At 57.3% G+C, this 16,200-nt stretch overlaps 1 protein-coding gene across 2 annotated transcripts in view; it reads right to left on the bottom strand.

Moving 5' to 3' along the window:
• The window catches only part of LOC145714924 (cAMP-dependent protein kinase catalytic subunit PRKX), a 72,900-nt gene extending 57,649 nt beyond the window's left edge, over positions 1 to 15,251 (bottom strand). Inside the window, exon 1 of one of the 2 annotated variants that reach the window (XM_081794453.1) lies at positions 14,724 to 15,251. In XM_081794453.1, coding sequence (XP_081650579.1) covers positions 14,724 to 14,901 — 178 coding nt within the window. In that variant the 5' untranslated portion in view covers positions 14,902 to 15,251. The remainder of the gene's footprint in view (positions 1 to 14,723) is intronic. The other variant, XM_081794452.1, reaches the window with a different exon arrangement.
• Positions 15,252 to 16,200: the final 949 nt, after the last annotated feature.

Genomic DNA, 16,200 nt, shown 5'->3' with positions numbered 1-16,200 from the left:
CCTGCTGATAAACATCAGGTCTGCGGTCTCCCCCCAACTCCACCGCCCCGTTTAAGAATGAGACGATACCAGAGAGAGCGACTCTGAAAGTTTCCGCAAGGGAGTGCGTGTGGGGAGCGGGGGTGGCTCTCAGAGCGAAAGCATCATCTTGGAGAGCCCAGAAGCCCTGCGTCCCCCCCGCGGTCGTGTTTACCCAGATCCTGCTCGGCACTGAACATGTGTTATCAAATCGCTAGCTCCTTCTTGGCACCTTGATTATAATCCTTCCAACGCTGACCTTTTCTTAGAGCTATTTGCGTTCGTGCGATTCTTGAAATCCTGTGTTTTTGCCTCCCCCAATGACGCGTTACGGTTCCTTGCACGCAGGACGCGCGAACAACCGCTTTCTCTAAGTAACGCCTCTGTGAAGCGAACTCCAAACCTACGTTGCGTTGGGGACATCCAGAGCTGGAAGGAAGCAACGCAGTCGGGTAGGATCCAGCTGTGAGCACCAGTGACCGCGTCGGCTGGTTGGCGGAAGACGTAAGCCACAAATTCAACGCACGTTCTTTGGACACGAGGAGGCGTTTCATGTTCTGAAGAGTCGCCAGATATGCAAATCGCCATGAATCGGTCATTGCATCCGGTGCCCACTCAAGATCCTCTGAGACCCGGTCGTTGGCTTGGAACGGCAGTCGTCAAACGCCCTGATCTCGGGGTTCTTCGGCACCCTGGCAACAGATCAAGGACTCTAAACGATGCTTGTGTTGTTGGCCTGTGGATAGTGGGTGTCACTATCTGGCGAGCGTAACCATATCAGCGAGGAAAACAAATATAGAAAACACAAGAGCGAGCTAGTGCACCCCACTGGTGGCCAGAGATGACATCAGCACCCTTCAGGAAGCCTCCGGAAACCACCAGACACTCCCCGGCAAGAGGGAGAGAGAAAAGGTCAAAGGATATTTTCGTGCTATGGTGAACAGAGGCGTGACCCCATGCACTTCCCTGAGACGTTCTCAGGGGAGCCCCACGGGTCCCCGGGCCCCACTTGGAAAACTATCTCGGTCTCAACCATGAGCTCCCCATGGCAACCCATCATGCAACCACCAAGGTCCTCCAAGGGGCGTTAAATGGGAGTATTTTGCACACGGCACAGTTCCGCGAACACGACGAAGGTGTATGTTCGGTATCAGTTTCTGCTCTGCAAAGGACACAAACGTTTCGTTTGTAAGGTTTTACGATGCGCCCTTGTCACCCTGCGGTAACACGTCCGTGGCGATCGTTAAAGGGCCCCACGCACTAAATCCGGGCATTCAGAAAGTCTCGAGCAAACGGCACGCACCCTGACGTATCACAGCCGGATGCAGGATGCCTTCCACGGAGAGTGTTCCCAAGGCTTCCCGCGTCAAAGCACAACCTTTCCTCCGGGACCAAAGGTGCCCCTGGGAGAATGTGATGCAAATACGTCCCCCTCACAACCGTCTCTCAGAGACAATATCCCAATTCCCTCAAGAGTTTTGATATGCCCATTCACCTTGTCTTATGGCCTCCCCCCGTCCCGTGACATGCGCCATCTGTCAAGCAAACGCATCGAACGCGACTGCTCTCCGCACTACGGAGTTATTCATTCCTTCGCCGAATGGCGAATTTTATAAAACTCCTGCTGTATGTTTTCCTACCAGCGTGTGACGTTCAGTACAGTGAATTCGTCTTTCCTGTGCTACCAGTGAAGAAGCCCGGATGCCCAGCCGTAGTATGGGACACCGCTTCTGGAACAAGGACCGTCCAAAGGCACAATTTCCAAGCCACCTTTTGGGGTGGAGCAGGGGGCCGCCTGTTCTGCTGAGGAAGAACCCCGGGCACCCAGCTTTGGAGCCGGACGCTGCTTCCCCATATAATGTGGCAGCCGGTCTCGGTGGAGCCGCCCTGTTCGCCAAAATCCAAAGAAGGACAGTATGTCCAAGTGCCCGAAGGGATGTCACCCAATCAGCCAAACCCCTTCCAGCTGCGTATCCTCTACTCAAGACCGTGTGCACACGTCCCGTGCGCTAACGAACGTGAGAAGAAAAACACGCCACAAAATACCTAACCCAACTTAACAAAAAACAGTAGGTTTTCACCTTTAAAGGTAGGGAACCCCCACCTGCTGATACAAGAGGTAAAGAATCCAGACCACAGAGCCACCTGTCAAAGCTTCCCATTGATGGCTTTGTCACGAACATCGCAAGCTCTGAACGGTGTTCTCAAGTTCACACCTAGACTCACTCCAGCCGGATGGCAGTGTTACTCAACTGTTTCCTCTTTTGTTTTTTTATTTTAATTTTTTAATGTTTATGTATTTTTGAGAGACAGAAAGAGAGAGAGAGAGAGTGCAGGAGGGGCAGAGAGAGAGGGAGACACAGAATCCGAAGCAGGCTCCAGGCTCTGAGCTGTCAGCGCAGAGCCCGACGCGGGGCTCGAACTCACGGACCGTGAGATCATGCCCTGAGCCAAAATCAGACGCTTAACTGACTGTGAGCCCCCCCAGGCGCCCCTCTACTTTTTCTTGTGAAGGAAGATAAGCCCCCTGGGACTCAGAGCAGCTGTCCTGAGATGCAGCGCATTTGGGGACACGTTTCTGGAGCAGGTGGCCGCTGACTTGTTTTCCTCACACTCCCTTTCGTGGCTTGTGCGACGGGGAAGCAGCAGAGGGTGGTTGATTGTGTGGTGGCAGGAAGCCAGGCCTACGCCAGCCCAAGCTGGGAGGGACACCCTGTGCCCCACAAGAACGCACGGCCCCGTTCAAAGAACCAACAGGCCACGAGCTTCCAAAGAAGCAGACTCTGAGCCCCCCACAGGAGGCGGGGTACCAAGGGGCTGCCCGGAAAGTGGTGTGATTCCAGGAAGGGCTGGGCATTTCTGAGCAATCTTCCCAGCAATCTTCTTGCAGCCCAGAATCTTGATCAAAAGAAGACACTTGGGGTGAGCAGAGAGAACACGAACTCAGAACTGCCAGAAAAATGAGAGCCATCAAGGAAGCTGGAAGGAAGAAAGAAAACAACAGATAGAAAAGGAAAGACAAGACAAGCAAACCAAAGAAGTAACAAGAAGAAAGTAGAAACCCATGAAATTAAAAACAGGAAGTCGACTGCAGGGGGCGGGGAATCGAAGAAAAAAGAAGCTGGTTCTTGGAAAAGATCAATACAATGGACACATTGGGCTCTGTTCCCAAAATAAAAGACTGAACTGTTTAAGGATATCGACCAAAGGCCGTTGGCAACCGCGTGGAGGGAACTGGAGGGTATTATGCGACGTGAAATTAGTCAGAGAAAGACAAACGTCATATGACTGCATGATAGGAAGACTTTAAGACACAGAACAGATGAACACAAGGGAAGGGAAACCAAAATCATATAAAAACAGGGAGGGGGACCAAACATAAGAAACTCTTAAATATAGAGAACAAACAGAGGGCTGCTGGAGGGGTTGTGGGAAGGGGGATGGGCTAAATGGGGAAGGGGCATTAAGGAATCTACTCCTGAAATCAGTGTTGCACTACATGCTAACTAACTTGGATGTAAACCAAAAAAATAAAATTAAAAAAAATAATAAATAAATAAGTAGAATCATAAATTAAAAAAAAAAAAAAAGATACCGACCAAAGACAGAAAAGCCTTCATAAGTAAAATCACCTGACAATATAACTCAACTATTCGGGGACTGGGGAGTCATTACTGATTTTAGGTGTTTTTTTTTTTTAAGTTTATTTATTATTGAGAGACAGAGAGAGAGCATGAGCACAGGAGGTGCAGAGAGAGGAGACACAGAATCCGAAGCAGGATCCAGGCTCTGAGCTGTCAGAGCAGAGCCCGACGCGGGGGGAGGGGCTCGAACCCATGAACCGCGGGAGCACGACCTGAGCCGAAATCAAGTGTCAGATGCTTATCCAACGCCTCCACCCGGGCACCCCATTCATTACCGATTTTATTTTTGTACATACACTTGCTTTTTCTTGAAAGTGTAAGGATAACGGGATCCGGGGCCCAGGAAGGGGAAATTCTGGACACGTTACCATCTTAAGGCCCTTTCGGTCGGGAGTAATCACTCCCAGCTGGATTTTCCGACTCTGCAGAATGATTTCCTTTGAGGGTGTCCCCAAACATAAGCTGGCCCAGAATCCTCCGGCCGACGGCCCAGCTACACGCCCCCCCAGCAGGCACGCCCGGGCACACACACAGTCCTGCCTCTGTCCGCCCTCCGCAGTCCCATCCCGGGGGCCCCGAGCATGACAAAGGCCCTCTTTCTCGGAGCCCCAGCTCTTGCCGGCCACACCCGGCCCCACATGTGCGGGGCCCTTTGTTCTGTGGAGTGGCTCCCGAGATAATGATGCAGCGGGATGAAATCATCCACCAAATTAATCGTCAACCACTTTAAAAGAACTCTCTGGGGGTTGCCCTCCGAACCTCTTTGATGAGCTGCCTCGTCAAGAATATGTCTAAACGAACCACCTCAAGACAAGGACTGTAATTTCCGCACACGAGAGCCGCGCAAGACAATGGGGCAGCGGGTGCGACGGGCGGGCAGCAACTCGTCCATTTCGGCAGGGATCTTGGGGGACGGTGCCCTTCCTCGGCTACTGGCGGAAAGGCCAGTATGAATTTCCACATGTCCCTGAAGTTCCACGCACTGTGGCACAGAACACGCTGCACCCAAGGTGGATGTCTGTCTCAAGCATGGAACCACCCAGGTGGGAGGCGTCCTGGGACGCCCCAGGTCCAGCCTCGGCAGGCTTCCCGCCCTGAGCGGCATGGGAAGCTCCAAGCAGGTCTTGGGGAGCCCACGGGACACCCGAGCTGGAAGGATCGCCCAGAGGGGTCCTACAGGAAACTCCTACACCCGGACACGGTTGACCCGCGGGGCTGGAGGCAGCCCCCCACCCTGAAGAACGTCTCTGCTCGGCCTCGTCCGGGCAGGAGGAGCAGGGAGGCTTCTGCACCCCGGAATGCGCACCACTTACAGCCCTGATACAGCTGCCCTGCTGGGGCGCGTCTCGGAGCTCGGGAGGCTTGAAAGGACAAATCGCTGGCCAACTTCAAATGCATCGGGCGGCTAAGGACCGCGTTGTCTCCTCTTCAAATGGAATCCGAATGCCAACTGGACTTCCACGTAAGTGCGCTAACGCTGAGGCAGAAATGGCCCATGGGGTCCATCCCACCCGGCACAGACGCGGAGACCCCTACCCACAGGAAGCAGGGGAAGAGGCTCCCGGAATTAGCTCCTTACAGCCTTTCCTCGTGTTGGTAGTGTTACTGTCTCACGAGCTAACTCGGAGAACAGAGCCTGGCAAGTTAAGCCAAAAGAAGTGCCCGTGTTATCAAATCAGTCAAGCAGCTCTAGACTCCTCGCCGACAATCCTGTCTGTCCTCCTGATCTCACGCCTCCAGGTGGACACCAGCTCTGCTTCCGGGATGCCATGTGGCGAGCCTTCCGTCCGGTTCAGAGCTGCGTGTCTTGACTGTGCATCCAGGGCCGGACTGAAGCTTCTAGAAGGGAAGGTGGTGTCACCTCCGCTTTGAGCAACGCCACCACCAAGGCTCCCTTGTAACAGGAGAACTGGTTTTGCTTGCCCAGCGCAGGGGACGGGTCCCACAGAGGTGGCAATTAGTCCAGGCAGAGGAGGGCACAGAGGTAAGATGGTCAATTAACTCAATGAATCCCTTGTCTCTCCACACCCCCCCCCCGCCCCCGTCTCTCACTCACACACACCCCACTTAGAACTTCATGCATAGCTAATCAGACCTAGCATTTCTCCTCCTAATGGAAGAGTTTTTATTGTTAATGCGGTTTGTCCATTTAGGGAAGTCAGTGCGGCTGGAGAAGGGGGAAGGCCAGGCAGGAGCACAGCCGCCCCACCCCACTCCACTCTCTAAGCAGTGCGACTTAAGCGGGTGCCGGAGACAGAGTAATGCCTTCACCACCAACGTGCTACCTGTCACCCAAATCCCCAGAACGTGTGAATGTTAGTTTACATGGCAGAGGGTAAACTGAGTTTCCCGGTGCTAATTACACACGCTAAGTCGTTGACTCGAAATAGGGAGACGATCCTCGGTGCGATGGGTGAGTCCTTACAAGTGGGAGAGGGAGGCAGGGAAGCAAGGACCGGAGACACAGAACCATGAGACCTGACCCAACTATGCTGCACTAGAAGATGACGAAGGCGTCATGAGCCAAAGAAGGCGGGCAGCATCTAGAAGCTGTAGAAAGCAAGGAACCGGACTCTCCCCCGGAGCCTCCGGAAGGGAACGCAGCCCCGCTCACCCTCGATGTGAACCCAGGGGCACCCGCCTTCAGACTCCTAACCTGCACAGCTGTGGGATTTAAAATATGCGTGTTATTTTAAGCCACTAAGTGTGGAGTGAGTTGTTAGAGCAGTCATGGAAGACTCATGTAGAGACAAGGCCCCCGAGAGTGATCACAATGGGAGAGTAAGCAGAGATGACCTTGCGGTGGGCTTTCTGGGACCCCTCCCCGCACCCCAACTCCCAAACCAGGAGATGGAACAAAGAGGCGGGGCGGGGGTGGTGAAGACTCTTCAGCGGCCTCAAGAGAAGCATATGCGGAAGATTCAAGATCTACTGAATGGCACAAGCTCCAAATCCAGACAAATACCACCACCATCCGTCCCTGAAATGACGAGCCTGCACCACGCTTGGGAAGCGATGATGAGGATGATGATGGCCACGATGATGATGGCGATGCTTGCCTTGATGAGGCGTGCCTACTTCCTACCTGATGCCAAAGGACAGCAGACACTCGTGCTCATGGCTGAAGCCCCACAGCCCTCCTCAAAGGACACAATAAAACACAACACACACCCACCGCACTACGTGAAAAGTGCATCTGGCGAGTGACCGCCTCGACCACGGAGCGTCCCAGCCCTTCACTGACCCCTGCTCGAGGACCATGTGGGCAAAATGTGGGGATGCAGAGCCAGGTCCACAGGCATCAGGAAACTATACCCCATTTAGTGAATACGGAGCTGGGAATACGGTGCTGGGGAGGCATGGTTTCTGTCCCCGTCACTCAGCCCAGGACCCTGAGCGCCAACCCTAACACACTGTTGGTTCATAAGTGCACTGACCACTCTCCAGTAGTGAAAGAAGAAAGGCAGGGCGAAAGCATGGATGAGGCACTACCACAGGCTACAACGTGGATGACCCCTGAAGGCGTTACACTGAGAGAAAGAAGCCAGCCACATGAGGATTAACCCCGTAGGACTCCACTGATAGGAAGTTCCTGGAACAGGGGTTTCATAGGGACAGAAAACGATTAAGAGGTTAGCAGGGTCTCAAGAAGGGAGACACGAGGGCGTGACTTCTTAATGGGTGTGGGGTTTCGCTTGGGGGCGACGGGAGTGTTGGAAGTAGGGGGTGGTGATGGTTACATACTACTGTGAATAATTTAATGCCACTGAGTTGTACGCTTAAAATTGGTTAAAATGGTGAATTTTATGTTATATCACTATAATAAAAAAATTGTTTCAAAAAAAAAGAATTAGAGGGGCACCCGGGTGGCTCAGTCAGTTGAGCGTCCAACTTGGCCTCAGGTCATGATCTCACAGTTTGTGAGTTCGAGCCCCACGTCGGGCTCTGTGCTGACGGCTCAGAGCCAGGAGCCTGCTTCCGATTCTGTGTCTCCCTCTCTCTGTGTCTCTCTCTCTCAAAAATAAAAAAAAGGGGCGCCTGGGTGGCTCAGTTGGTTGAGCGTCCGATTTCGACCCAGGTCATGATCTCGCGGTCCGTGGGTTCGAGCCCTGCATCGGGCTCTGTGCTGACAACTCGGAGCCTGGAGCCTGTTTCAGATTCTGTGTCTCCCTCTCTCTCTGACCCTACCCCATTCATGCTCTGTCTGTCTCTGTCTCAAAAATAAATAAACGTTAAAAAAATTTTTTTTTAATTAAAAAAAAAATTAAAAAAAAAAATTTAATGTTTTCCAAAACAAAAAAAAAAAGAATGAGAAAGTTGGGCTGCCCGACCACATGGCGTGGAAGTCACGGAAGGTGACTTCCCAAGACATGGAGGGACCCAGATTTATGCACCAGGTCCCACAGACATCCCACCAGATGGGGCAGACATTCACCCTTCTCGGTGGAGCGTGAAGGAGATCCACAGAGCACCCCAGGAAAGCCCCTGGAACGCACGGCATCCCAGATCCACGAGCGGCACGCAGGGTCCCCGGGAACCAGTAACACCTCTCACCAGCCATCCCTTCCCAAGGACGAAAGAACGCCCACACCCCATGCAGAGTTTTGCTAGACGTGCTACCTGAATGCACAAGGCACCTTGAGGGTTGATGGGTTGTGGTGGCTGTATTTGGAGATGGGGTCTTAAAACAGGGGATTCAGGTAAAAGGAGGTCAGTATCGCGGGCCCTGACCTCGTAGGACAGGTGTCCTCATGAGAAGAGAAGATTAGGACGTAGACACACACAGAGGGAAGGCCATGTAAGGGCACAGAGAGAAGATGGTGTCTACACGCCCAAGAGAGAGGCCTCAAAACAAACCGGTCCCGCCCACACCTGGATCTTGGACTTCCGGGACCTCCGGGACTGTGAAGCAATAAATGTCTGTTGCTGAAGCTGCCCGTCTGCAGTGCTGTTTCTCTAGGCAAACTCAAAGGACAGGGTAAAAAAAAAAAAAAAAAAAAAAAAAATGTAGTCTATCCATTCCATGAAATATTACTTGATCATAAACAAGAATGAAATACTGAAATATACTACCTATACATACGAAACTCAAAAACATCATGCAAGTGAAAGAAACAAATTAAGAAAGGCCCCATCCTGTATGATTCCATTTACATGAAACGTCCAGAATAGACAAACCCATCAAGACAGAAAGTAGGCGGGTGGTTGCCAAGGGCAGGGCGAAGCAGAGCAAAGAATGATTGCTGAATGCATAGAAGGTGTCCTTCTGGGGCGACGGAACTGTTTAAGAACAAGACAGAAGGGAGGGTTGCATATTGGGAATGTGCCGAATGCTCTCGGGTTTGTTCACTGCAAAATTATCTTATGTCACGTGAATTTCAATTAAAAAGAGTTTCATGAGTGTCGGAAGTGACGAGGACCATGGTGATCATGACAAAGAGGGTACAAAGAGGGAGGATGCAGGCAGCTGTTGAAGGGAAGGTGGGGATGATGGTGTTGGTGATGATGATCGGGTTGGTGGTGGTGGTCGTGAGTCATGGTGAGATGGTCATGATGACGAAAGGGTTGGCAGTGGTGGTCACCATGGCCATGATCATGATGGTCATGATGACGACAGGGTTGGCGGTGGTGGTCACCATGGCCATGATCATGATGGTCATGATGACGACAGGGTTGGCGGTGGTGGTCACCATGGCCATGATCATGATGGTCATGATGACGATAGGGTTGGCGGTGGTGGTCACCATGGCCATGATCATGATGGTCATGATGACGATAGGGTTGGCGGTGGTGGTCACCATGGCCATGATCATGATGGTCATGATGACGAAAGGGTTGGCGGTGGTGGTCACCATGGCCATGATCATGATGGTCATGATGACGATAGGGTTGGTGTTGGTGGTCACCATGGCCATGATCATGATGGTCATGATGACGATAGGGTTGTTGGTGGTGGTCACCATGGCCATGATCATGATGGTCATGATGACGAAAGGGTTGGCGGTGGTGGTCACCATGGCCATGATCATGATGGTCATGATGACGATAGGGTTGGTGTTGGTGGTCACCATGGCCATGATGATGATGGTGTTGTTGATGATGGTGGTGGTTAACATGATAGAGGAGGTAGGATGTGGGCAGGTGTCAGGGACAAGCATAGACAGAGGTGATGGTGACGTGAATGGTGACGATGTGGTGATCTTCTCTCAAACACGGATGTATCCACAGCCCACCTTGCGTTGCCTGATGCAGCACCAGCTTTCCCATTATTTAACCCAAAAATCTTGGAGTTGAAGTTACTCATGACTTAGTTCTCTAAGTCACTGTTGCAGACGGAATGTCTGTGTCCCCTCCCCCCCTGCAAAATTCACGTCTTTGAGACCTAAATCCCAGTGTGACTGTATTTGGAGACGAAGTTTCTAAGGAAGAAACAAACGTGAAATGAGGTCCTAACGGTGAGGTCCTCATCCAACAGAACCCCTTGTAAGTGTCCCTGTAGGAAGAGACATGGGAGGACGCACCCTGTCCCCACCCCGACCCGTTCAGCTTGCACGTGAAGCCCACCTGAGGACACGATGAGAAAATGGCCATCTGCGAAACAGGAAGCAAAGTCTCACCAGAAACCCAATCAGCCCGCATCCTGACTGCAGACCTTCAGCGTCCAGAATTGCCAGAGACCAAGGTCTGCGGTTTAAGCCGCCCACTCTGTGGCAATGTCTCCCAGCGGCTCTACTGGGCTAATACGGTCACTTTCACACAGCAAATAGTCTCGGTTCAACCTCCAAATGGTCCCAGAAGTCGAGCACCCGGTAAGATGTCCCCGATTCTAAACACCACCATCCACCACATCCTCAAGGGTGCATGCTCCCAAGCCTCTGTCCCGAACAAGCCCCAACAAGAACCTCTGAACCCACGGGAGACGCGGTCACAGCTCAAGATCCTACAGCCCCCTCCCCCAGTGCTCACACCCGGCCAGCCCTGCTCTGTGCCTTCCGGTCCCGGCTTGCCCAGCCCCACACCGGCCACAGTGACCTCCTGAGAGCTTCTGGAACACGTGCACGGGGCCCTGAGGTGGCCCTGGGGTTCCAGAGCACATTCTGGGCTGGCAGCATCGCTGGGGACTTGTGAGGAATGCAGAGTCACGGGCTCCAGCTCAAGGGAGGGGACCCAGGAAAAATCTCCAGGGCGGGGCCAGCATCGGCCCTGCAGGGGATGGTGACGCGGCCCAAGCCTGAAGACCAGCCACGGTGCCCACGGTCTTGTCCGCAAGGGAGCCCCTGCCTCACCTTCGAGGATTCGATCAAACATCTCCTCCTGGGAACGGCGGACCCCACGGTGCCCTCCACGTGCCAGCATGGCCCGCCCCTGCCTCCGCCTGCCGTGGCCCCGATCCCACGGCGCTGCTCTCTCCTCCCGCCAATGGTACCCACCGTGCGCCCGTCTCAGCGCAGCGTAAACTCGAGCTGAGTCGTCTATGACCTCCCATGTCCGTCTATGACCTCCCATGTCCGTCTATGACCTCCCATGTCCGGAGGCAGGGGCTGGGGGAGGGGGATGGAGGGAGTTACGCACTGACGCAGATCAATGTTTGTGTCCCCGCCGTGCCCCCCAGCATCATGGCATTCACATTTGCTGTTGGGCCTTCGGGACGTGTTTACGATTAGGCGAGGTTGTGACGCTGGGGTCCCCCCGGGGCTGCAATGAGCTCCCTTATAGGAGCTCCCTTAAGGAGCTGCCCTTATAGGGCAGCGGGAGCGGGATTAGGGCCAAGTTGGGGGGAAGCAAGAGCGCGGGAGAAAGTCCTATTGGTGGGGAAGCAAAATGATTGCCAGGACTTTAGGCAGATCCGCCTACAGTCAGTGATTCTCGGACAAAGGTCTCCTCGATCTTGAGGAAATACAACTTTGTGATTGTGCCACATGTGAACTAAACAAATAGCAGGTGGTGACCATGAGCCCCCAGGCTGTGTGAAGGGAATTCGCTCTGGCCTCGACTTGGGGGTGTTGGCCGCCATAGAAATGCACAGGATGGGGCGCCTGGGGGGCTCAGTCGGTTAAGCTCCCGACTTCGGCTCAGGTCACCATCTCACAGTGCGTGGGTTCGAGCCCCGCGTCGGGCTCTGTGCTGACGGCTCAGAGCCTGGAGCTGCTTCGGATTCTGTGTCTCCCTCTCTCTCTGCCCCTCCTCTGCTCTCGCTCTCTCTCAAAAATAGCATTAAAAATTTTTTAATAAATAAATAAATAGGGGAATAAACGCACAGGGTAAAACTGGAGAGAAAGGCATCCCCCGCAGAATCTGAAAGCCGTGCCTGCAGAAACTGGGACGCCTTGCACACGGTTCACGGTCTCTGCGACTGAACCAAAGGCAACATCCTGGTTGGGATCTTGGGCCAAGAAGGAATCAGGACGCACGGAAGCTTTGCCAAGGGTGCACGGGACGGATTTGGGGATTCCCTGCGAGTGTATAATTATTTCAAAACATATAGTATATTTTTTACTTTTTTATTGTTTTGTGTATTTTTGAGCAAGCGAGAGAGACAGAGGGCAAGCGGGACACAGGCAGAGAGGGAGGGAGACCCAGAATCCAAATCAGGCTCCAGGCTCCGAGCTGTCACCACGGAGCCCCGATGCTCGAACTCATGACCCGCGAGATCATGACCTGAGCCGAAGTCAGACCTGCGACGGGGACTCGTCAGTCCTGTCCTGTGGGCGCCCCCGCCCCCCCCCGGAGCACCCAGCTGGCAGGCACAAGTGACGGGTGAAAACACGGCAGGGTCGGGGGGAGGACAAGAGTGAGTCACACACCCAAGGGGAGACGGGCAACGGGAAGCCACACTGTGTGTCGCGACCACGAAGGAAAACGTCCTCTGGGGCGGAGCCGGGCTGTGCCCTTCCATCCCGAATCATCCTGCACAGAAGGTTCTGGGGCGTGGGGACGGTGGTGGAAAACAGAGGTGCGGAGGGCTTGGGGGCATCTGGGGAGTGCTCCCTCCGCGTGTAGGGCGGGTTCCCGTCACGGAGGACTGCACTCTCATGAGGAAAAGCGCATACAGGTGGTCTATGGGTGCCCGTGTGGCCTGGGGCCCCGTGAGGTCGCCCGGCTGCTCGTCCCCCTGGGACCCACTGCACCTTATGTCGGGACCTGGAGGGGACACGCACAGGCTGCGGGACGGGACGGCCGGGCCGGGACGGCCGGGGATCCCTCCAGGCTTAGTCTCCGGGGCTGAGAGGGCTCAGGTTCAGGTTCCTCAGTATTGAAGCACAAGGTTAGATACAACACCACAGAAACTGCACACACACCTCCGTCACTCACACCCCCCTGGGTCTCTCACATACACATACTTGGGTCTGTCTGTCTCTCTCTCTCTCACACACACACACCCCTGGGCCCCTGACCACGCTCTGTAACCGAACAGCTGAACACGCGCCCCCAGCTCTCCGTCCACACCCCTGGAGCCCGCAGGAAGTTATCCTTGAGGAAGGAGCCTCGTCCCCAGTAGGAGAGGCCAAGAGGCAGCTGGACGGAAGCAGTCACCCTCCCACAGCCGCCCCTCTCCGTCCCCAAAGGCGGCGACCTTCTATTTTTAAGGACAAGACTACCGGCTGGGCACCTATGCCCACGGGGCCCCGCGTGACTGCAGGCGGCAGGAGAGGTCAGGTCCACAGCCCGCCCACACCCTGCCGCGGGGTCCTGGCCCGGGGCCCGGGGCCCGTCTGACAATACAGCCATGTCTGTGCCCAGAAGCAATACAATGGGTGTTTCTGCGTGCCAAGGCTCGGCGGGTCCCCCAGCAACTTTCCATTGTTCACTCGGATTTCCACGTACCCCCGGGGTCACCGCACTGGCCCGCGTTCTCGGCCAGCCCTGCTGCCCCCTGCAAAACACAGCCCGCTTTTCCACCAGCCGGCTTCCGGGAGGGAGGGAAGGAGATGGGCACAGAGAGACAGACAGACGGAAGGATGAGGGAGACAGCCACAGGCAAGCAAGGAGAGGTAGAGGAGGTGCGTCCCGGGCCGTCCTCCCCAAATCAGGTTTCCTGGAGACCCTTCCTCACAGCCGAGTGCAGAGGGCAGCAGGGGACCCCAGAGGGAAAAGAGAAGGTCTGGCCGCGTCTGCCGGGGTGACTGACCCTAGGCCACGACCTCGAGTTCACGGCTTCATGATTCCCCGCCCAGCTTCCTCCTTTCCAAAACAGGCTTAGGGGACCCAGGAAAGTCCCCGAACTCCCCTGTCCCAGGGTGACACGGCCCCTTCCCCACGCGCTTTCTGACAAAGCGCACATCCCCGGACCCTGTGGGCCGGAAAGACGTGCTAAGCAGCCACAGGCCCATGGTGGGTGTCCACAACCTGAACCCGGCACCGCTGTGCGGTCGGGGTTTTCTGACCCCACTCGGGGCGGCCCCATAAGCCAGCGCGTCTGGGGATCCGCGCGCCCAGGGAACTCGCTGGAAATTACATGCAAGTCAAAGGGACGAGACAAAGGGAAATCAGTGTCCGGGAAGGAGCCCCAACTTTCAGGCGCTCAAGGCGTCCGTGTCCCTCGCCGCCCCCCGCCCGCCCCGTGACGGGCGCCCCGGGACACCTGTCCCCGCCAAGCCCCCGGTGAGGTCTACGCGGAAGCATCCTGCCGCTGGACACAGGGACGCTGCCCAGAAAGAGCTGTGCAGGTGCGTGTGGCCGCCGCCTCGGTCGCTCGGGGCCCCTGGCTGGGAGGGCGGGCGACGACCCCAACGTGAGGTGACCCCCCCCCCCCAGGAACTTTCGTGACGTCGGGTGCCACGGACACCTGGGGCGGCCGGGGAGGACGGGAGTCCTACCTAAAGGGGTTTCTGGGGCGCGGGGCTCGGGCGCCCCGCAGGCGGGGAGACTCGCGGGGGGCTGGAAGGGGACTGGCTCCGGGTCTCGGGGCGCCCACAGGGGCCAGGGGCGCACGGCCGGGACCCCCCGCGCAGACGCGAGCGGCCAGGGCCGGTCAGGGGGACGGCCGGGCGACGGCACACGCGCGCCCTTTGTCTGACGCCAGCGTCCCCCCGGGCCGGGTGCCCCGCGCGCCCTACTCACCCACGGTGGCCAGCGTGTCGAAGTCCTGCAGGCGGTAGGCGGGGGGCTCCGGCGACGGCGCCTCGGGGCTGGGGCAGAGCGCGGGCGCGCCGTCGGGGGCGTCGGCACGGCCCCCCGGGGCCTCGGGCTCGGTCGCCTTGGCCGCCTTGGCCGCCTTGGCCAGCCCGGGCGCCTCCATGGGGGCGCGCTCCAGTCCGGGGAGCGCGCGGGGCCGGGCTCGGCGGGACGCAGCCTCGGAGGGCGGCGCGGCGGCGGCGGCGGCATCAGCGGCGTCCACCCATGCGCGTCCCCCGCGGCCCGGCGGAGCGGCGGGGACAATGGCGGGGCGCGGGGCGGCGCTCACTGAAGCAGCAGCAGCAGCAGCAGCTGGTGGGAGTAGCCGGCGGCCTCGGAGGGCGGGCCCGGGGGCCCGGGCGGCGGCGGGGGCGGGGGCGGGGGCGGTGCGGCCGAGGCGGGGGGCGCGGCCCGGGCCGGCGGGGGCGACGCGGGGTCCCGGTTCATCCCTCGCCGCCCGAGTCCGCGGCCACCCGCGCGGGCGCAGCGTGCGCGCCGAGGGAGGGGGGGGGGGGCGGGCGGAAGCGGCCTGGGCGGGGCCGCGCGCTCTCCCGCCCGCCCGCGCCCGGCCCGGGGACCGGGGCGTCCCCGCCGCCGCCGCCGCCGCCGCCGCGCTCCGCCCCCGCCGCGCCCCGGAGCCGCCCCCGCCAGGCCGGGGCGCGCGGGCGGGCGGCGCTGGGGTGGTGGCCGCGCCCCCTCGCGCGCCCCCGGGGGCTGGGGTCCCCGCCGAGCTCGCCCGGAAGGCCGGCAGGCGGGGCGGGCTGGGCACCGGGAGGGCGTGGCTGGCACTAAAGTAAACTTAAAAGATCCAACTGGAGCGGGAGCTTGAGTGCGCCCAGGGCGCGCGGCCCGCGCGGCCCCTGGGGCGCTTGCCGGGTCTGGCGAATCCTAAGACCCCGCCCAGGTCGGCTTCCTGGTTCCTGGGCGGGGGGGAGCCAAACTGGTACAAGATGCTGGCGGGAGTGGAGGGGAAGGGGTGGGCAGGGGCGGGGCGAGCGCGCAGGACCCCCCCGCCCCGTGAGTTTCCCGCAAGCTTTGCTAACAACCCATGATTATTTCCGAAACAAAAGCAACCAGAGGCAGACTTAAGAGCTCGGACGCCCGAAGGCAGTGCCCCCAACTCTGACGGCTCCCTGTGTTCAGGACACCGGGCACAATGTGGGGAAGGAAGGCAGGGCGCCCCAGGCCATTTGCATTTACAGCTCCGTCTCCCACCCACCCGCCCCCGTTTAAGCGTGTCCGAGATCCCATGTGGGCACACTTCCAGAATAAACGACTAGTGTGTATGAGAACTTGGAATGTCACGGCGCGTCCTGTTTTGTGTCTGGCCACCCTGTCCGCTCGGGGCGGGCAGGGGCGGCCGGTCCAGAAGGCAAGGCCACGTCTAAGTCAGAAGCGAAGCGTTTCACCGAGACTAGGCCAT

Source organism: Panthera onca, chromosome Y (genome assembly GCF_046562875.1).
Source record: "Panthera onca isolate mPanOnc1 chromosome Y, mPanOnc1 haplotype 2, whole genome shotgun sequence".
Classification (NCBI taxonomy): Eukaryota; Metazoa; Chordata; class Mammalia; order Carnivora; family Felidae; genus Panthera; species Panthera onca.
Note: the sequence above shows the minus strand (reverse complement) of the source record. Positions and strands in the feature narration are given on the sequence as shown.